Source organism: Peromyscus californicus, unplaced genomic scaffold, assembly GCF_007827085.1.
Source record: "Peromyscus californicus insignis strain IS unplaced genomic scaffold, ASM782708v3 Scaffold_6__1_contigs__length_162567912, whole genome shotgun sequence".
Lineage (NCBI taxonomy): Eukaryota > Metazoa > Chordata > Mammalia > Rodentia > Cricetidae > Peromyscus > Peromyscus californicus.
Window position 1 is genome coordinate 42,774,431 of NW_026294584.1, and position 22,313 is coordinate 42,796,743.

Sequence of the window (22,313 nt, forward strand, 5' to 3'; positions counted from 1 at the left end):
GCCAGGCGGATCTCTGTGAGTTCGAGGCCAGTCTGGACTACCAAGTGAGTCCCAGGAAAGGCGCAAAGCTGCACAGAGAAATCCTGTCTCGAAAAACCAAAAAAAAAAAAAAAAAAAAAAAAAAAAAGTCTTTTTAAAGACTCTTGCATACACTAATAGAAGTAACATATGGGCATGTGATACACATTAGCACACCACCTCTTCTCTCAGAGAAAACAGTGAACACTGTGCAATATGATCTAGAAAGAAAGATTATCCTTGGAAAACAAGCTATCATTTTGGCTTTTCTTGCACTCAGCAAGCAGTTTCTCCTCTCCTCTCTCTTTTTCTTTCTCTTCTCTCTCATCAAATAATATCCCCACCCAAATCTGTAGCAGGCATCAAGTGTAGCATTCCTCGGGCTCCTTTCAGAAATCACATAAATAAGACAGTTCTGTTTTTATTTGGCTGGCTCTTTATTTGGCATGTAATAAGGTTGCTGTGATTCTGAGAACTCAGTGATAAATTCTCTGTAGCCAGAAGTTTTCCTGTGTCCTGCCTGGTCCCGCAGCTGCTTGGTCCCAAGTAAACACACAGAGGCTCATATTAATTACAAACTGTATGGCCTATGGCTCAGGCTTCTTGCTAGCTAGCTCTTACAACTTAAATTAACCCACTCCTATTCATCTATATTTTGCCATGTGGCTTCATGGCATTACCTTTTCTCTCACATCTTGCTTCTGCTGGTGGTGGCTCACAGTGTCTGTTCTGACTCCACCTTCCTTCTGCCTGTATCTTTGCTTGGATTCCCCACCTGGCTCTATTCTGCCTTGCCACAGGCCATAGCAGCTTCTTTATTAAGCAATGGTAGCAACACATATTCACAGTGTACAGAAAGACCATCCCATAGCAATTCTCCCTTGTGATCACACCTTCCAGGAAACACATTTTTTAAAAATTTTGTGTGTGTATACATGTGTGTGTGCATGTGAAAACTCACTGTATGTGCATATGCATGCCACTATATGTGCACAGCAGAAGAGGATGATGTTGGGTGTCTTTTACTGCTGTTTGCCTTACTGACTCAAGACAGGTTCTCTCCCTGACCCAGAAGCTTGGAAGCTTGTCATTTCCACTAGACTGGCTGGCCTGTGACCTCCTAGGACCTAACATCTCCACACCAAGGTGCTAGGGTAATGAGTGCACACAGCCATCCCCAACAATTTCCATTGGTGCTGAGGATTCCAGCTCAGGTCCCCATGCCTGCAAAACAAGGGATCCTAGCCCTCTGAGCCGTCCCCCTAGCCTCAAAATATGCTTTTGTTTTTAATAAGAAAAAGTGAATGGGTTGCTCAATACTAAATAAGCATCAGTCTTGAGATAAAACTAGGTACTGAACGTAAAAAATCTGTATAGAGGCCTGGCAGTGGTGGTGCACGCCTTTAATCCCAGCACTCGGAAGGCAGAGCCAGGCAGATCTCTGTGAGTTTGAGGATAGCCTGGGCTACAGAGCAAGATCCAGGACAGGCACCAAAGCTACACAGAGAAACCCTGTCTTGAAAAAAAAAAATCTGTATAGAAAACATGCAAACTTGGGCAGGGTGGTGCCTTTGGAAGGTTGAGGTAGGAAGATCCTCAAGTTTCAGGGCCAATATGAGCTGCATTGTGAGACTCTTTGTCTAAATAACTAAATACACAATTAAGTATTAAGGAAAGAATCGAGATTAAAAATAAATCAATAAAATGATAAATTTGATTTCAGCTCTTCACTGGAGCTGAATCTAGTGTCCCCTGCCTGGCTACCTCAAGGGCGGGGCATATATAGAATGGGGCTGCCTGACCACTTATAATGGTTTTTCTTCCCTTTGTAAATTCCCTCATTGTTTCAGTGGCTCTGTAGTTAATTTTTTTCTATTGAGATGAGGCTAACTAAAATCATCTGACATAGAAAAGGAGGAGGTAAAGTTAAAAGGAAACCTAATTAGCAAGTTAATTATATTAGGAAAAAGTGCACGGGTTATATAAATAAGCGTTGATGTATGCATGTATGTTGGCCCTTGTTTAGGGGCTTGTTAAGGTTTAGAGGTCAGATGAGCTGTGTAATGATGTGTTGGGAAAAATAATAATAAAGCCAAACATCCAGACTTAGGAATGGCTGATGAGCCGCTAAGAGAACTCCTTATTAAATCCTGCTGTAAGGCTGAAAGGGTGATTGGAGCTGCTTCAGAGATAGCCACCCCCCTCAAAAGAGGGAAAAAAATAGTAGTGAGCTGGAACCAGAGCCAACAGAATTGCTGAGGAGGAAAGTTTAAAAGCCTGACCACAAGGGTCCTTGGACCAAAGAGGTGGCCTTCTGCCGGTAATGTCACAGTCTACTGGCTCGCAGGGTCAGTATGCTGAGCAGCAAGAAGAAATACATTGTCAATAGCAACTCTGGGATTAAAGCCCAGGTGAGGCTAAGCTCCTGTTTGCCAGTCTTGCTGCTGCTGCTGCTGCTGCTGCGGCCATTACTGTCCAAGGCAAGCTGCTTGTACTCTCCTTCCCCTCCTGCCTGGCCTTCATCCTTCCCTCGGGAGTGTGGTGAGCTACCCATTCCTTCCGGCTTCTCTCCTCCCTCTCCTTGATGTTAGGCAGTGCTGAGGTGGGAGAGGAGGGGTGCCTGCTGGGACTCTGGCTTTGGACAAGGTAGGAAAGTTAGGTAAATGTTGGTAGATGCTGCCAAGGTGCCTTAACTGGCCGGGCAGATCATTGTTTTACAGAGTGGGATGGTACTGGTGAAGGTACCAGAGACGCCTCATTTAACTCATGTTTCAGTTACCAGTGAAAAGTAAACCCTTATTTATTGGGAAATTGTTTAACTTACTGTATTAAGTAGTTTCTCACTAATATTCTTGTATATTAAAAACACGGGAGGGGGGCCTTGAATTTAATGAGAATTAGCAAGACCTGTTTTCTATGTACAGCCTATTTCCTTAGGGATCACCACAGCTGAAAGACTATAGGACAAGACGCTCCTGACATACTTGAAGTGACATTGCAGCTGGTGTCTATGTGACTTCATGTTACTGGACTAAGTAGGGGTAACTCAGAGGAAGTGACTGTTCCCCTCTAGTGGTAGATATGTACACATGCGTGTCTGTGTGCACACACATGTGGCTGTTACATCAGTGTGTGTGGTTGGCATAGGGAGGGAGGGAGGCGGTGTTCCATATCTGAAGTGAGATTTATCTTTTAGGCTTTTTTTCTTTTTTAAGGGGGGCACTGCTAAAGACACTGCATTATTGTGGCCTTTGGAAAGACTTTCATTTCTTTCCTTGACGGACCTCTGAAAAAGAGGTTGATGAACTGAAGGTCAACATTTGAACCCGACTTCTATGGCTTCTTCACCTTTCCCTTGCCAGCTTTTTCAACCCTTAAAATTACCTTATACAGACTTAATGCTAACTATGCTCATTAATAGTCCCTCTAATACAGACAGTGAAGATAGAATAAGCTCCTCCAGGCTCCTTGATTCAGCATATGATTGGGTGCATAGGATATGGCAAGTATCTGATTGTGCCTGAGAATATAAGGGTGAATAAAAAGCAGCCCATATGGAGCCTATAATTCACAGGCTTACAGAATACAGAAAGGAAGACAGTGTGTTGAATGCTGTGTTAGAAGTCCATAAAGATTCATGGACCCCCCACTGGAGTACATAGAAAGGGCACTTTATCCTTTTTGGAATAAATTGGTACTTTACCAAAATAATCAAACTTGTCATTTTCATTTTGCAATGAGCTCCTAACCCAATGAATAGCCCTGTTACAATGAAAACAATTTGCAAACTCAGAAGCCTGGCTTCAGGCTTTACTTATTTATTTTTTGTTATAGCTGTGGAAATGCTATCCCTTCCCTCAGAGGCAGTGAGTGCTAAGCTTTCATTTTGGCATTAGTCCCCTTGTCTCAGTGCTCAGTGACTCAGGAGTTGCCTCTAAGTGCAGGAGGTGCAGCCACCGATTTCCTTCCAATTTCTGCCCATGGAGCATCCATTTGTTTATCACAAAAGTTAGAATCCGTTGTCAGGTCTTTGATTCTTTTCTGTAAATTTTTCTCTGTGCCACCTTGAATCCAGAAGAATCACATAAGCAACTGTGTAAATAAATGTTCAGTTAGGAAAACCTTATTAATAAAGTAAGTGATAGGAACTTTGATTAGTAAAGCACCAGCAGCAACCATCAACTGTAGATAAAATTAATAAGAAAGTCACTATCAGATATTTTTCAAATATAACCTACAGAGTGTGATTTGAGTATATAATCAGTCCAATCATCTACTCCTTCCACATCTGTAGTCACTGTTAATAATCAAGCGTATGGCTTTTAAAGTATTTTATGATACTAAGTATTAAAAATTAATTCATTTACTGGTATCTAAAAAGCTAAATATCTTAGAAAATCTTCAGCAAATTAAAATGGTTACCTGCTGTGGGGGAGGAGTTAGTGGGTTGATCAAATCTCTGCTGTGTTTCACAGACAACGCACTGTCTCATTTAACCCTCTCCAAACCCGGGATGGAGCACTTTCATTTCTGTTGTATTTATGGGAAAATGACGTTCACAAAATCATCTTGACCAACATCACAAAGCTTATGAATGGCATGGCCAGGATTTCAATGAAAATGTAGGATGTTCTGTCTGAATGAAAACCCTTTTCTAAAATTAGCATACCACACTAAGAAGCTTCAAGGAAGCTTTCAAGGAAAGACCGTCTGTCTTTTTGTACCTTGCTGATTTCTCATCTAGATATGTGGATGTACAGAGAATTTCAAAGGTTTCTTTTTCCAGCTTTGCATTTTCAGTGAAACAATAGAAAGTGTTTCTGAATATGACTTACTTTCCTAAAAATTTAATTTAATCATAATACTGCTTCTCTCTGTGTCACAGTTTATAATGTACAAAGTATATAGTCATTAAATGAAAGACTTAAATTTGATAGAAATTGGTGAAGAATGAAAAATTACTCTTCATTCCAAAAAAGTCCTTTTTTGTTTGTTTGTTTCTTTTATTACTTTTGGAGACAAGTTTTCGTTGTGCATCCCAGGCTAACTTTGAACTCCTTCTGCCTTGGTCTCCTGAGTGCTGGGATTACAGGGGTATACCACCATACTCAGCTCCAAAGAAGTCTTCTCCCATTCCCCTACCCCCCCCCCCCCCCCCCCCCCGCCCTTCTCAGTACTAGGGATCCATTCCAGAGCTTTTTGCATGCTAAGGAAGCACTCAACTTCACCTATACTCCTAACTGTTTTGAGAGGAAGGAGGGGCCAGGGTCTGGGTCAAACTCCCATGTAGTTAACATGACTTTGAACTTTTGATTCTCCTGCCTCCACCTCCTGAGTGCTGGAATTACAGGGGTGTGCCACCATTCCCAGTTTAGGCAGTGCTAGAGACTATACCAAGGTCTTGGTGCATTCAAGGAAAGCATGCTACCAACTGAACCACATCCTCACCACATCCTCAGCCTCCAAAGAGTCTTTGTATTCCAAATATGGGTTTGTTTAAGCAAATAAACTGCATTCTATAGTAATAACATAAGCTGTGAATGAATTGCTTCCTCAAAATAGAGGTGAGTTTTCTTCCTATATAAAGTAGTGGTTTGAATGAGAAAAGCCTCCAAAGGCTCATATGTTTGAAAGCTTAGTCATCAGGGAGTGGCACTATTGGAGGATCAGGAGGTGTGACCTTGTTGGAGGAAGTATGTCACTGTACAGGGTAGGCTTTCAGGTTTCAAAATCCCATGCTAGGCCCATTTTCTTCTTCCTCTCTGCCTATGGGTCAGGATGTAGCCCTTAGCTAGCTACTACTACAGTGTAGCCTGCATGCTGCCATGCTCCCACCATGATGATAATGGACTAAAGCTCCAAAACTGAAAGCAAGCCCCCAATTGAATGCTTTCTCTTATAAGAGTTGCCTTGGTCATAGTGGCTCCTCACAGCAGTAGAACATGACTAAGATGTATAACTAAAGTTCTTTTCCTTTCTATAACAAGGGTTCTTTTTTCTTTTCTTTTTCTTTTTTTTTTTTTAGCAGATCCAGTTTGCTGACCAGAAGCAGGAATTCAACAAGCGTCCTACCAAAATTGGGCGTCGATCTCTGTCTCGTTCCATCTCTCAGTCGTCTACTGACAGCTACAGCTCAGGTGAGTGCTAAGCTGCCTTAACCCCTTGTCAAGGTTAATTGGTATCTGCAACAGACCTTCCATCTATCTAAGGCCAATCATTCCTGATAATTAGCCTTCAAAAAATACTGTGAATTAAAACTGAAACCAAAATTCTGGATGGAATCTCTGGATTTCTTGGGAACTGCAAGTTTTATTGACATCTCAGTTTCTGACAGAGCCAGAATGTGAAATGAATTGTCAAGTAGTCTATAACATTTTAAGGTGTGTGTTTGGCATGGTCTAAAGATCAGTAATAAGTAATGATTTAAAATTTTAACTCCAGCTCAATCTCTTCCCTGCCCAACCAGAACCATACATCTGTGTTCCTGAAAGGAAACCAATGCCTACCTTCCCACACAAGCACCTTATGTAGAGAGAATACTTTAAAAATACTGTGTACCTAGAAGAATGTGGGTGATACCTTGCTTTCTAAGTAAGCTTGGAGTGCTTGTATATAGCCTATTGATGAATGATATTAACTGGTCTTGTCCTGATAAATTTGGACCTTGTAAATTGAACTATATGAAATGCCATCTGTACTGGCTAATTTTTTTTTTTTTTTTTTTTTTTGTTGTTTTGGTTTTTTTTTTGGTTTTTCGAGACAGGGTTTCTCTGTGTAGCTTTGCGCCTTTCCTGGATCTCGCTCTGTAGACCAGGCTGGCCTCGAACTCACAGAGATCCGCCTGGCTCTGCCTCCCGAGTGCTGGGATTAAAGGCGTGCGCCACCACCGCCCGGCTTGTACTGGCTAATTTTATGTCAACTGGACAGGCTAGAAGCATCAGAGAAGGGAACCCTAATTGAGGAAATGCCTGCATAAGATCAGGCTGTAGGCAACCCCGTAGGCCATTTTCTTGGTTTTGTTTTTGTTTTTGTTTTTTTGTTTGGGTTTTTTTTTGGTTTTTCGAGACAGGGTTTCTCTGTGTAGCTTTGCGCCTTTCCTGGAACTCATTGTTTGTTTTTTTGGTTTTTCGAGACAGGGTTTTCCTGTGTAGCTTTGTGCCTTTCCTGGATCTCGCTCTGTAGACCAGGCTGTCCTTGAGCTCACAAAGATCCGCCTGGCTCTGCCTCCCGAGTGCTGGGATTAAAGGCGTGCGCCCCCACCGCCCGGCTGCCATTTTCTTAATTAGTGATGGGGGAGGGCCCTGCCCATTGTGGGTTGTGCATAAGAAAGCGGGCTGAGCAAGCCATAAGGAGCAAGCTAGAAAGTAGGCAGCAAGCACCCTTTTATGGCCTGTGCATCAGTGCCTGGCTCCAGGATCCTGCCCTGTTTGAGTTCCTGCCCTGACTTCCTTTGATGGTGAACAGCAATGTGGACCAGTAAGCCAAATAAACCTTTTCCTCTCCAACTTACTTTTGATCATGGTGTTTCATCACGGCAATAGTAACTCTAAGACACCATCTTTATGTTTTAAAATGATCATGTGTTTGTTTTATGCCCCTACATATGCATGCACAAATACGGATATGCATTCCATGAGCATGAGAGCCTTGCCTGTCTCTGTCACAGGTGTGCCTGTATCACAGGTGTCTCTCTAACACATCAAACAGTATTTGGATCATAGTAGATGCTAACATTTGCTGTGAGGATGACAGTAAACTGAGGAAAGATGATCTAGAGATGGCCTTTGCCCACCCGATCTACATTTACCCTAATCTCAGCCCACAGTGAGAATGGCAGGCTCATACTGGGGAAACTGATGGTTTTAGAAGTCAAAAGTTTTCAGCCTAATATATCTATTGAAGGATATTAATTCAGGAGCAGGGACTCAAAACCCTGGTTTTGGAGACAAAAGTAGAGATGTGATCTGGTGAATGCTGGAATTGTGTGAGTGTGGCATCCCTGGCAAATGTCCGTCTGGCTTCATAGAGCGAGCATTTAAATGACCGGGTCGCCTAGCTTATCTAGTCATTTATTTCCCAATAAACTTAAGCCCTTACATAATCTCTAGTACTTAAATATTTTACTTAGAAATAAAATTTGCCATTTTTATTCCCTATCTTTTTATGATACTAACCCAGATATGCTCATCTGGATACATTCTAGATGGTTTTCAGAAATGTTGTCTATGCATATAGTAGTCATGGTATTTTCTGACCTAATCTCTAGGAAGTATTATTTCCATAAACTCAGTACTTTTAATTTTATTTGTTTAGTTATAATTTTTTTTTCAAGACAGTCTCTCCACATGCCCTGGCTGTCTCAGAACTTATTATAGATAAGGCTGGCCTTGAACTCACAGAGATCTGCCAGTCTCTGCCTCCTGGCAGCATTTTTTAAATATAAAAACCTATTAAGCAAAAAAAAAAAATTCATAAAAGCAAGCAAAAAGAATAACCTTTTCTTCAGATTAAGACCATTCTCAGTGATACATTTATGAAAATGTTATCTTTATGAGTGAATTGGTTACAGATGAGAAAGAATGAAGTGCTGCACTATAATTGGCACTTAGAAATTTTGAGAGATTTTAAGATTTTTTTTCCAAATAATAAAATTTTGTTTGTTTGTGTTGGCTGCTAACATAACTTCTCACATATTTCTCAAGTCATTTATCTGTACAGTCCATCCAAACACAGGTCCCTACTGTTATTTCCATTAATAAATAAATAGATGGGGCCCAAGAGGAACTGCCTGACTTTAATTAATTTAATAAGCCCAATTCAGTCAGCGTTCTAGGCGCTTGCCTCCTAACAAGTTCCCACAGCCTCACAGGTGCTGGGAGATAATGGTAAATCAGGCGTGGGCCACAGAACGGGTGTGTGTACGTGCAGTGGGATCGATTGTGGGTTCATTGAGTTATGCTTTGGTTCTTGAAAATGAAAGGAGACCACCCCATAGTAAAATTATGTTGTACTCTTTAGGGAATGGTCTTTTCTGCCTAACAACCGAAACATTGTGGATATTATCTCATTTCCTCCTAAGATTTCTTATCAGTGGTAGGTAAGGGAAAGAGGGAGTCTATGGAGAGGGGGCATCTATTATATTCCCCACTTTATACTAGGATACTAGAAACCGGGAATGAAGCTGGAGCTGAGGCCCCAGCCTCCGCTAGGTCACCGATGGGCTCCTCTTTGGAAGGCAGCCGTGCTCACCACTGCGCCGTCAGCGCTGCGCCACTCACTCGTTGTTAGTGACTGAGCTTCAGAGTGTGCTGATGCTTACAAATATTTGTGGAAACTCTTCAAAATATAGTAGCAGGTAAATTCAAGGCCAGCCTGAGTTATACAGAGTTCCAGGCCAATCTGGCCTACATAGCATGCATTATCAAAACATAAAAGTGGCAAAAAATGAGTCTGTTCAATACTGAGTACATGCATGCCACATTAGCTGAATAAATTTCCACCATGTTAGCAGAGCCCTTCTCTTGACCTGGGTGTGTCACTGTTGCAGCCACATGTTAGTGCGGTGTAGGACAGTTGCTACCTTTTGTACGTACCAGCCATAGCTCTGTATAAAAGGCTTTGGAGAAGACCCTTTGGCTCAGGAAAAAAAAGGTATTAGCTGACTACTGTTAAGAAGGTAAAGCCGGACATGGTGGTTCATGTACTATGAGCACTTGAGGGCAGACAGGCGAGCTTGAGGCCGGTCTCTTCTGCATAGCAAGTTCTAAGATAGCTATGTTTGAGAAGAAAGTAAAATACCAGTTTTCTCAGCTATAGCAGAAGGAAATAGTGGGACTGGTTTGTTCTTTAAATTGGAAACAAAAGACCAACAGCAAAAACTGGAGCCAAGGTGTTGTGGCACTCACCTTTAATCCTACCTCTTGAGAGACAGAGGCAGGAGACTCTCTGTGAATTTAAAGCCAGCCTTTGTTGGTCTACATAGCTAGTTCCAGGATAGCCACAGCATGTATGTAACAGAGACCCTGTCTCTGAAACAAACAAAAAAAAACAGTTTAAATTGGGGTGCTTCTCTTAAAGGAATACTGTCTTGTTTGTTTTAGTTTACTTTGCTCCCCCTCATTCATCCTTAGAAGCTGAAGAGGCTTAGGCAGGGAGAACTAGTCTGGGTAGAGTAAGGACTCCAGTCTCAACCTTTCTAGTCACTGCCTGCCAGCCACCTGCCTCCCAAGTGCTGCGATTAAAGGTGTTCACCATCGTGCCTGGCCTTATTAGTTTCTTTCCTATTTTTCAGACTTTGAGACATAGTTCCATCTGTAGCCCAAGCTGGCCTTGAACTTCTGATCTTCCAACCTCTGTCTCCTGAGTGCAGCCTGGTCTTGCCAATTACTGTTTGCCTCTAAAGACATAAAAAGCATCATGATTCTGAAAAAAGGATTTGAAACTTCAAAATATTCTAAAAGTAAACTCCTTTTTCAAATTCAATTTCCTTGTAAATTTGGATCAGGATTGGGGAAGCTGTTATCATTTTCTCTCAGGTGGGAGAAGCATGGTCCGGTAAGCCTGTAATTCCTAAACTATATCAGAGTACTGACTGATGAAACAGACGATGCCCAGAAAGCTATTTCTAGCTCTGTTGCCAAAAGTACTTTGAGCTCTCTTACCCTAGGAGAGGAACCAAAAGGTTTTGTGCAGATTAGTTCCTTGTAAGAACAAAAGTCCCTTTGGGGCTTTACTAATTCCTTCACCTCCCCTGGTGTGCATGTTCATTCCTTTGCCCTCATTTTAGGACTTTGCTCTAAGGCAGTTTTCCAGGGAAAGAGAGATCCTCTAGCCCCTGCTGACCCCACAGTATGCAGCACTGTGCCTGATTAACTGGGCAAGGTCGGACTTGCCTTTTACAGTCCAACCTCCAATCCCTACCCAGATAGACCCTCTGCTAAGAAATCCCAGAAATGCTCTAATGCTAGACCTAAGTAGATCAGAGCACCAGGCTCACAGCAGTTCTGAGCTTTTGCAGCTTTCTCCCCCTAGAACTGACGGCAGTGCTAACTGCACCGAGAATGTAAATGCTCTATGGATCATGTTTTATGTCCTCCATCCTCCCCCAAACTGCAAGGATTAGGAAGCCTATCCTCTGTTACAAAAACCAAGAAAGAAATACTTTAGACCATCTAGCGAATGATTAGCAAATATGAAGACTAAAAAGATCTCCACTAAGGCTGTGAATTCAGTAGCAGTAACTGCCTGTTGGCCACCACAATCAAGTGTGGCCTTTTACCTTCTAGTGCGTGGTTCTCAACCTATGGATTGTGACCCTTTTGGGGGTCTCCTAAGACCTTCGGAAAAGTATTGACATTACACTTCACAACAGTAGCAAAATTACAGTTACAAAGTAGCAATGAAATAATTTCATGGTTGGGGGTCAGCACACCATGAGGAGCTGGAACTGGTGTTAGGAAGGTTGAGGACACTGCTGCAGTGTGTATTGCTAGTGGATTAGTCTGCAGAAGACTCAGTGTACCGAAAGAGGCTATTCCTTTGCTGCTTTGGGAATCTGAAACACCAAGGACTCCTTCTTACGGAGGCTAGTCAAGGAATCTAACACACTGAGTTGGCAGGGTCTGATTGGGTCCTGCAAGAATAGTTCTGCCTCATCAGAGCCAGTCCTGAGAAACACAGCTCTGTTATGTCAGACGAACTCCTTCTGTGTGGTTCTTAATTACTTTCCCATGAATTCCTTGTTTTTTAGGTCTTGTCAGTGGAGTTATTGTACTACAAAGCAAATTACTTCAGGCATCTAAACAGCAGGTAGAGGGGTGGTTATGAGGCTAGAAACCCATGGGTTAATGACTGGCTTGCTTAGGAACTTTAACCTGTGCCTTTCGTGGGGCAACTTCCCTCTCTTTGCGTATTCAAGTATTATACCTCTCTGTGTTCAAAAGGAAAAGCTAGCACTAGATTCCAAATGAGTGCTACCCAGAGACAATGCCTTTTGCTGCTTTCTGTTTGCCCTCTCAGAACTGTGGAGAGCACCTTGCACAGGCGATGAATGGTACAACTCCATGTTTCATTAAGGAGCTTCCTAGAGGTGTTAATTTGTGTGGCGCTAATTAATGACTAGTGGAGCCCCATGGTTGGAATTTTGGAGGAAGCTAATCTTTTCCCTAATGGGTTTTTTATTTGTGTTCCAGCTGCTTCATATACAGATAGCTCTGATGATGAGACATCCCCTCGGGACAAGCAGCAAAAGAACTCTAAGGGAAGTAGTGACTTCTGTGTCAAGAACATCAAACAGGCGGAGTTTGGACGCAGAGAAATTGAAATTGCTGAACAAGGTAAAGAAGTAAATGCATTTCTACCTGCCTGTGTCATTTTGTTGTGTTAATACATCCTGGGTCAGCAGGCTTGTCAAATTTCAGTGTAACACTAAACCATATTTTTTGTTTATTAATTTATCTGAGACAAGGCCTCAACTCTGTAGCCTAGGCTGACCTTGAAGTTGAGGCAGTTCCCTGCCTCCAACCTCCCAAGTGCTGGGATTTATAGGTATGAGTCGGTATGCCCACCTCCTGAAGAACATTTAAAAGAATCTGAGCTGAGGAAACACTGTGGGGAGGGAGGGAACTCTGGCAGTTCTAGACAAAACGCCTGGATAAGAAGAATTGGCAGGTAGAGATTAAAACGGGGACATTTGTCTCTGAAAGCCTCTCAGAGAACATTCAGGAGCCTCATCTAACAGAAGCTGACCAAGGGGATGATCTTAACTTAAATGAGCAATGTTTCTGTTGGTTTTTTTTTTCTTATCTCTCATTTGCTGTTTCATAATCTGTTTGTATCTGGCCTTTTCAGAGATGCCTGCCCTGATGGCCTTACGGAAGAGAGCCCAAGGAGAAAAGCCTTTGGCTGGAGCCAAAATTGTGGGTTGTACGCACATCACTGCTCAGACCGCTGTGAGTTCTTCTCCTCCTAATAACAGTTCATAGTCATACCAGCCACTGAATGCTTGCAACCTGCCAGCACCAGGCTGACCGTGTCTTTTCATTAATCCACGTGATGCTGTGGAGGCAGGTATTCCTTCTTCCATTTTATAAAGAAGGAAGCTGAGGCCTGGTGTGCTTGAGTAGTTTGCCCAGGGTTGTACGGCTTCGAGCCCAAGCTGCAGCTTGACCATGAGGATGCCAGGTGAGCGAGTGAACGCTTCCACCACTGTACTGCACACCTCCCCTGTTGCCCCTCCAGGGTCCTCTCTCGGCAGTTTTCTAGTGTAGTGACTGTCCTATACTTCAGGGTTACAGATCCCTGGCTCTGCCCACTAACAACAATAGCACTCCCCACAATCATTGTGACAAACTCTCTATCCCTTCTTTTGAAGTGTAGCTGAAGTTGGTCTTGAACTCATGATCCTCTTGTCTCAACCTCCCAGATTCTGGAATTATGGGTTCATACCACCATGTAAAAGGCCAGCTAGTGTGCATGTGCTCTCTTCATCTCTTTGTGTTCTCTCTCTGTGCATGTGCGCGCATGTGTACGTGTGCGTGTGCGTGTGCGTGTGCGTGCACGCCTATAGCTGAAAGTTTTCCTGTGGTCCCACCTGGCCCACAATCAGGACAAATCTCTCTCACCTGCCGGTCCCACAGCCACTCAGACCCAAATAAATACACACAGGCTAATACTATTTTTAAACTACGGCCATGGCAGATTTCTTGTTATCTAGTTTTTTTTTTTTTGGGGGGGGGGGGCGGTTGGTTTGAGACAGGATTTCTCTGTGTAGTTTTGGTGCCTGTCCTAGAACTCACTCTATAGACCAGGCTGGCCTCGAACTCACAGGCTCTGCCTCCCGAGTGCTGGGATTAAAGGTGTGCGCCACTACCACCCAGCTAGTTCTTTTTTGTTTGTTTGTTTTTTATTTTTTGCTGAATGTTGTTTATTGAATGAGGGAGGAGGTCTTAAATACAGGCTTACAGCACAATGGGAGAACCCCAGAGGACAGAAGTTCACTACCGATGTTTTACAATCTTGCATCTAAGCTGTTAAGTCCATTATGCAGGATACATAGACAAGGAACTTCCCTTAAGCATTCAGGAGGGTGGAACCTGGCAGGGAATTAGCATAGGGAGGATATCAAGGTCAAGGTCAGCAAGCAAGACAACAGTTACCCAAAACGGGGGTCAGGGCCCTACAGGTCCCCCTTTTACTAGAAAATGAGCTTCTGACTTCGGTTGTATGGGACGTCAGCAGGTCACCTTACCCATCATGGAGACGCCTGCCCAGGCCACACAGGCGCTTTGTCTTAGGTTGGTGAGCACCCCCCAGGCATTACCCGTCTCTGAATACTTATCATACAGGCTCAATCGTGTGTGAGCTGTAGAGTTAACTGCTGCCAAAGATCTCAAAGTGGCGCTGGGCTTGCAATCTGTGTGTTTGACACAGAAAAGACCAACAGAAGTCCTAACCCACCCATAGCCAGTAGGCTAAAGGCAACTGAGCCATTCCCTTCCTTAATGAGCCTTATTGCAAATTGGAGTCCTTGTAAGATGGTATCCCAAAAGGAAATGGATCTTGAGTTTATAAATTTACAATTTTCAAAGCCAATTGAATTGTATGTAACTATTGAATTAAATTTATCATGCCCAATAGAATGAAAAATTAACTAACTGTGGTAGCTACTTTTGCTGCCAGGGTCTCCACTGTGCCAGCTGTAGTAACCAATTATGAAATGGTAATCCCAGAAACCCCAGGTAGTTCTTATATCTTAAATTAACCCATTTCTATAAATCTATACTTTGTGACGTGGCTCATGGCTTACCAGTACCTTTACATCTTGCTTCTTCTGGCCACAGCTAGCAGCATCTCCTCTGCTCTGTCTTCTTCCTCTCTCTCTAGTTAGAATGTCCCACCTAACCTTATTCTGCCTCACATTGGTCAAACAGCTTTATTTATCAACCAATCAGAGCAACACATTTTCACAGCATACAGAATGACATCATCCATCATGCACCTGCTGTGTAGCAGATGAAGTTGGTATTAGTCAAACACCTGATCTTCCTGCCTCTCTTTCCTGAGTGCTGGGATTTCAGACATGTGCACAGTTAGTTACTTTGTTTGTTTGTTTTTTCAGTGGTGGAGATTGAACCCAGGGCCTTATTTTAGACTAGACAGGTATTCCTATCACTGAGCTATATTGCCAGTACCTCAGTCACCTTTAGAGATTGTCTCTCTTTCAGCTCACTCTTAACATGGTCACCTTGCTAATGAAGGGCAGATAGCAGTTCCTTAGGAACAGGTAGCAGCTGCATTCCTCTGAGACTTTGCTGAGTTACATGTTCTCTGGGGAAAAGGATACCCTGAATTCCTAAAATTAATACAGTAAATTAAAAAGTAATTTCTTTTTGGAGCTACAGATGAATGAATTGAGGCAGAAACATGTTGAAACCTTTCCTGGGCCTCTCATATTGGCATTCAGGTGGTAGCTTACAATAGGATGTGCTTCTCTACTTACTGCCTCATGTTCCTAAGTTAGAGCTAGTTTTCACCCCAGCCTAACTGAGCATCACCACCCTGTGGGCCTCCCTCTTTATTTTTCCTGGTTGAATTAATCATTATTGGTTTACCAAGTTTAGTATAAGTTTATTATTGCCACCTACAAAAATAATATTTTTCTTCATGTTTTTAATCTCTATAATTTTTCTAATTATATGTTCATATTAATTTTATAATATTAAAACATGACCTCTATATAATATATAAGCATATAAAGACTTGGGACTAGAGATGCAGCTTAGTTGTATGGACATGGTGATGCATCCCTGTAATCCCAGCTCTAGGGAGAGTGAGGTAAGACCAGAAGTTCAAGGTCATCCTCCACTACATAGTGAGCTAGCTTGTGACCAGTCTGAGTCACTGGATTATATGAGACCCTGCCCCTCCCAAAAGAAAGAAGGAGGGAGGGAAGGAGTTTGGGAAAGTCTTCTATACCCCCTCTAGTATGTAGTTAATCATTTCTTAATTCAGGTATGTCTCCATAGTTCTTCTAACTTAATTTCATTGATGCTGCTTCTAAATGATAATTAAAGTCAAGTCAAGGGTCTGGAGAAAGATGGCTCAGCAGTTAAGAGCACTGCTTGTTCTTCCAGAGGTCCTGAGTTCAATTCCCAGCAACCACATGGTGGCTCACAACCATCTGTAATGAGATCTGTTTCCCTCTTCTGGCCTGCAGGTGTACATGCAGATACAGCACTGTATACATAATAAATAAACAAATAAGTAAATAAAACTATACACATAAAATAATATTTAAAAAAAAAAAGAGTGCTTGCTGCTCTTATAGAAGACCAGCGTTTGCCTTTCATCACCTGTGTCGGAGAGCTCACAGTGGCCTGTAACTCCAGTTCCAGGATACCCAACACCCTCTTCAGGCTTGGCAGCAAGTGCCTTTACTCTCTGAGGCATCTTGCTGCTGGCCTCTTGCTTTTAATTTTTTTCATTTATTTATTTAAAACTTTTTTTTCATTTTACATACCAATCCTAGTCCCCCCTCCTTCCCTTTTTTTCCTACCCCTCCCCCCCCACTCCTTAGAGCGGGTAAGGCCTCCCTTGGGGAGTCAACAAAGTCTGGCATACTAAGCTGAAGCAGGAGCAAGCCCTTCCCCCTGTGTCTAGGCTGAGCAAGGTATCCTAGGTATCCCTAGGGAATGTGTTCCAAAAAGCCAGTTCATGCACCCGGGATAAGTCCTGGTCCCACTGCTAGGGGCTCCCCAAACAGATCTAGCCACATAACTGTCACCACATTCAGAGGGCCTAGTTCAGTCCCTGTTTGTAATTTTTTAGATGGTCTCACTATGTATGTAACCCAAATTAGCCTGGAATTCTCTATGTAGCCCAGGCTATCCTCAGACTAGTCACCTTCCTGCCCCCTGAGTGCTAGGATAGGAAGTGTACCACAACACACTTGAGAATTTTTGAATGTCATTTCTTAGTTTCCATTATAGTCATAGTTGTGCCAGATTTCCTTGACATGCCTTCAGCATTTCTTCCATGCCCAGCCCATTGTTTTCTGTTCTTATTGAAAATAATCGATTATAACTCATTAAATATTTTGATGCTTATTTTATCCTCAGTTTAGCCAAAATAAGCCCCAAATGTGACTTCTGTGGCTTAATTTTTTAATTTTTAAAAATTTGTCTGCGTGTGTTTGTGTGTGTGTGTGTGTGTGTGTGTGTGTGTGCTTGTGTCTATGTATCTGTGCACATAAGTGTGTGTGTGTACACATGTGTGCTATAGGTCAACCTCAGATGTCTTCCTCAATCACATTTCACCTTATTTTTTGAGGTAGAACCTGGAGCTCACTGATTGGGCTAGACTCGCTGGCTATGTGGCCAGCGAGCCTCAGGGTCCCTCCTGTCCCCACCTCCCAGTGCTGGAATAAGGCACACACCATTGGGGTTACAGGCACACTGTGCCAGTTTTTTACATGTGTGCTCGGCATCCACACTCCAGTCCTCCCTGCATTTCACCTCATGAGACATATGAGTGTGTGTGTGTGTGTGTACACACTTGTGCACATGTGTGTGGGAGCCAGAGAATGTCAGGCATCGTTTTCCTTAGGAGCCATCTACCTTGTATTTAGAAACAGGGTCTAGCCTGGTGCTCTCCAAGTAGGCAAGGTTAGCTGGCCAACAAGCTTCAGGGATCTTCTGTCTTCAGCTTTTTGTTTGTTTGTTTTGTTTTACATGAAGGTTCTGGAGATCAAACTCAGGTCCTCAAGCTTGCAAAGCAAGCACTTTACTGAGTTATCTCCTGGCCTCTCTTTGCTCTGGCCCTTCCCTTTCATTCCTTACTTCTGGTCCATGATGATCCACTCTTACCTTGTATGTTCCATAGCCTTGGAATCAGTCGTTTTTCAAAGGAACTCACGAGGGCTGCTTTCAGTGGATCTTGGCACTAGTCAGAGACTGTTCCTGGATCTTCTTTTATTAATTTTGGAACAAGATTGTCCGTTAATTCTAAGTGGATTCCTTTTGTCCTGTTCTCTCCATCTTTACTTTTGGGAAGTTCAGTGACACAGGTCAGGTCATTTGATAAGGTCCCATTCTTCTTGGATGGTCGGTTCTGGGGGGTTTTTGTTTTGTTTTGTTTTGCTTTGCTTTGTTTTCCCTGCTCTCCGTTTGTATGTTAGTTTGAAATTTCTGTTCTGCTGTCTTTAAGTTGGCTGATGTGTCCTTGAAAGTGCCCAGCCTGGAAAGACTGTTGTAGGAATTCTCAGTACCTTATGTGGTTTTGTTTCTGGCATTTGTATTTGACTTGTTTTTATAGTTTCCATCTCTATCTGCTAAAATTCCCTGTTTGTGAATGCTATGTATCTTTTTTTATTAACATAAACAGTTGTTATATTATGTTTCTGTTTAATCATAGTTTATATTTATTTTGCTTTTTGAAACATTCTCACTTAAACCAAGCTACCCTTGAATGTACCATATAGCTATGGATGACCTTGAACTTCTAGTTCTCCTGCCACTTCTCTTGAGTGCTGGGATTTGGACGTGTGCTACCACACATGATTTCTACAGTGCTGAAAATCAAATCCAGCACTTCAGGCACACTAGGCAAACACACTACAAACCTTTGTTTTCACATCTTGAAAGTCTTTGAGTGATGACTTTGGTTTCCACTGGAGTTGTGAAGTGCCCGGGATTTCAACTGTTCTGTGCACTGTATAGGCTTCACAGTTCTTCAGCAATGGGCTGAAGACTAGAGGTTACTTAGGCTGATTATAGATTACTAAAGGGCTTTCCCTAGTGTTTGCAGCTGCTTGAACACCGGTGTGCCACAGAGGGACTCTCCTCAGGGGCCTGCCCTAGACTGCTACCTTGTCTTGGGGTAGCCTTCTTGGTGAGGGCAAGTGAGAGTCTTGAATCTTCTGATCCAGCCAGTATTAGGCAGGCCTCTGTGAGGGTGGGCTTTCCTAGTGTCCCTGTTGCTTTCTGGAGCAGCCAAATCTTTCTTCTTTTAATTGGTAGGTGTGGAAGAAGATGTTTTCTTGTCTTTTGTGGAGAAAGAGAGAAGTAATAGATCTGTAGATTATAAATAGAGTATAATCTGTATCCACCCTGGGCTCGGATGGTCTGTGTGGCCTTCCTGGTTTTGCTTATGTCTCCCCCATGAGCAGTGGGTCTCTGCATGGCTCTCATGGCAGGCATGGTTTTTAAACTTCTGTTTCTTAAGACTTGTTTCCCATGAGAGACTAGTGTAATGCAATCAGACCCCTGACTCTAGTTCTTGTGAGTACTAGGCAGGTATTCCTGGAAAGGAGCTTGCCTGTGAGTGTGAAATCTTGTGTCTAGTTGGAGCAACACAAAATTCCAAATTATATACTTTCCTAAATTAACCTTTAATTAGAATTTTAGCTGATTTTTCTTACCCTTACATATGCAGCTACCTTTTCCTCCCATGCTTTGCCAAAAATGAAACAAACCCAGTCCGTATCCAAATTGACCTCAGACTTTCAAGGATGACCTTGAATGTCTGGTTATCTTGCCTCTTACCCAGTTCTGAGATTCCAGGCCTGTGCCACTATGCTTGGTTTGGTGAGTTTCTGGGAATCCAACCCAGGGCTTCCTGCAAACACCCTACCATCTAAGCCACATCCCCAGCCCTACCTGGAATTCTCTTGCTTCCTGTATCCTAAACAGAAGTAGAACTGTGTGTCTGTGTTTTGATTAAAAAAAAAAAAAAAACAACCTTTTCTCTGAAATTCTTAATTAAATCTTACTGGGAAAAGTATAGACTTTTACTGCCGCCGACTCCTCTACCCTGTGTTGAAAATACTGAAGAAATTCTATAAAGCACAACTTGAAAACATTGGCCTGGCTTAGTCTTGATGTGTTGTATCGTCAAAGACATAAACTTAGCCAAGAGTGGTGACACGGGCTACTCTTGAGAAGTGGAAGTGGGGAACTGCCTAGTTACATGAGACCTTGTCTCAAAACAAAACTCAATCTCCAGCCATTGTTTGTTACAGGCCTGTTTATCTCCTCGTTCTGTAACACAGGTGCTGATGGAAACTCTGGGTGCTCTGGGAGCACAATGCCGGTGGGCCGCCTGCAACATCTACTCCACGCTCAATGAAGTGGCCGCTGCTCTAGCAGAAAGTGGTAAGAGCTGATTTTTGGTCTGTCTTTGGCTAAGATAAGTTTCAAGAAGTTCCACTGTTTCAGTATAATAAATCTTAAAGAAAGGTTGACAGGATCCTGTTATTGATGCATTTGTTTTCTTCAGGGGCTCCTTTTGTCAGTCATGATCTAGTTAATTCTGTTTTATAGTTGGCAAATAGCTACCTATGTCTAGTGCTCTGGTAATCACACTTCGGTTTGATTCACTAATAGACCACCAGTGAGCATTGCTCACACTCAAGATAGTATGTAATAGGGTTTCTGTACCCTAATAATAGGTTTCTCTGCCAATGCAATAAGCCAGATCAAGCCGAATTGAAAAAGTAAAAGAGCAGGTTTATTTGAGCAAAGCAACTCCCAGGTGAGTTCTCCAGCCCCAGAGATCAAGGCAGAAGTCACATGCCTGAGCTAAAGCAGGGAGCTTATACAGCCCACAGGTGAGAGGTGATGACGTGTCCCCCTCCAGCTGGGTTTGTGCCCAAGTATGGTCAAAGCTGGAATGTTTGGCTAGGGACTTGGGCTGCTGGCAACTTCAGGGGAGGATCTACCTTAGCCTCAGAATGCTGAACTGGGCTTTTTGGTGCCTTCCCTTTGTTCAGAGGTTCTCTGAGAGGGCGAGGTTTGGAGAGAGACAGTAATGGGGCTTTCTGGATCAAGCAGAAGTGAGCTGGAGATTCCAGCCAAACAATATGTAATGCTCCAGCCATAGTTTGTGGCCCTGCAGATTTTCTAGCACATGACTCACCCTGATTTAATGTTCAGCACGTCTGCTTCAGCAGTAAAGAGGACTTGGCCTGGCAGGTTAATTGATCACAATATCCACTAATGCCTGAAGGACAGAAATAGAGATATTTAGATTCTGTCAGCTTTCTGTCTTCCCTATGTGTCGCAATACACATAGATCTGGGTATCAAAACTGCTTCTGAGCTCTTGGGAGACTCCAAGAGAGCCCTACAGAATATACTTATCTCTCCTTTTGCTAACACTCTTGGCATTTCATTAGTTCTTTCATTTATTTATAAAATTGTACTGCTTGTATATAATAGAAAATTATATAAATATTAAATGTATGTATAGTGAATTGTACATAGACATTCATTTTTTCTTTTTTTTTTGGCAAATGATTATTAGCTCTAATCATTATTAAGGACAAGCCTTAATAATCTTCTTCCCAGGGGCCCAGAAGAGAAGCTACGAATGGCGAGAATTATTTTCAGGAAAAGAATCTATATACACCGAGCTCTCAGTCCATCTACTTTATTCCTCTGGGATAAATCCTATCTACACAGCTTCAGTTCTGTTCTCGTGCCTGATTTCTCTCTACCTTTATCTGCTGTCCCCTCTAAGTTCTATCTTAACTCTCTCATCTTAATTCTGCCCCATCTTGGTCTTTCACATCTCATTCCCACCCATCTCGTTCTTTCCCATCTGGCTCTTCCTCATCTTCCATCTCATTCTTCTAGTTCTCCATCTAGTTCCCCAGTCAAAATCCTCTCCAGTCCAAATCCTCAAAAATCCTTCCAAGTCTCTGAGGTTTACAGCTATATATTCATGCAATAGCAGTGCTCTAGCCAAAGCAAGGTCACCCAGCTTGAATTTTTATTTTTTTATTTTTTATTTTTTTGAGACAGGGTTTCTCTTTGTAGTTTTGATGCCTGTCCTGGAGCTCACTCTGTAGACCAGGCTGGCCTCAAACTCACAGAGATCTGCCTGGCTCTGCCTCCCAAGTGCTGGGATGAAAGGTATGCACCATCACTGCCCAGCCCTGCCAGGCTTGAATTCTTACAAGGTCATAAAGGCGGGTAAGAATTTTCCTCCGACAGTGGCTGTCAGGCTTTCTTTTACAACCCAAGAAGGGAGTGGTAAAGGAGGAGGTCAACTGAGAACTAATGATCGGTTAGTATATCAAAAAGGGAATTTATGTGCTCAATCTACGTTCCTAGAAGTGGTTAGGCAAGAAGTTAGGAGTCTATAATGTTAGTAAGGCTGGATCTTGGTTTAAATTGCACAAGAAGTAAAGCTATCCGCATGACTTAGGAGACAGGCATTGTTTCCATAACCTTAGTTCAGGAGATCGTTTGGCCTTGGATGCTTGATAGGTATATTAGATAAATACACTGTTAGGAG

At 42.7% G+C, this 22,313-nt stretch overlaps 1 protein-coding gene across 5 annotated transcripts in view; it reads left to right on the forward strand.

Moving 5' to 3' along the window:
- The window catches only part of Ahcyl2 (adenosylhomocysteinase like 2), a 170,695-nt gene that overhangs the window by 111,793 nt on the left and 36,589 nt on the right, over window positions 1–22,313 (forward strand). For 3 of the 5 annotated variants that reach the window (XR_008214194.1, XR_008214196.1, XM_052719227.1), the window contains exons 2-5: window positions 6,044–6,155; window positions 12,210–12,353; window positions 12,868–12,968; window positions 20,066–20,168. Coding sequence is in view for 1 of the 5 variants with exons in the window: in XM_052719227.1 (XP_052575187.1) it covers window positions 6,044–6,155; window positions 12,210–12,353; window positions 12,868–12,968; window positions 20,066–20,168 (460 nt within the window). In the remaining 4 variants the exon portion in view is untranslated. The remainder of the gene's footprint in view (window positions 1–6,043; window positions 6,156–12,209; window positions 12,354–12,867; window positions 12,969–20,065; window positions 20,169–22,313) is intronic. The other 2 variants (XR_008214195.1, XR_008214197.1) reach the window with 1 other exon arrangement.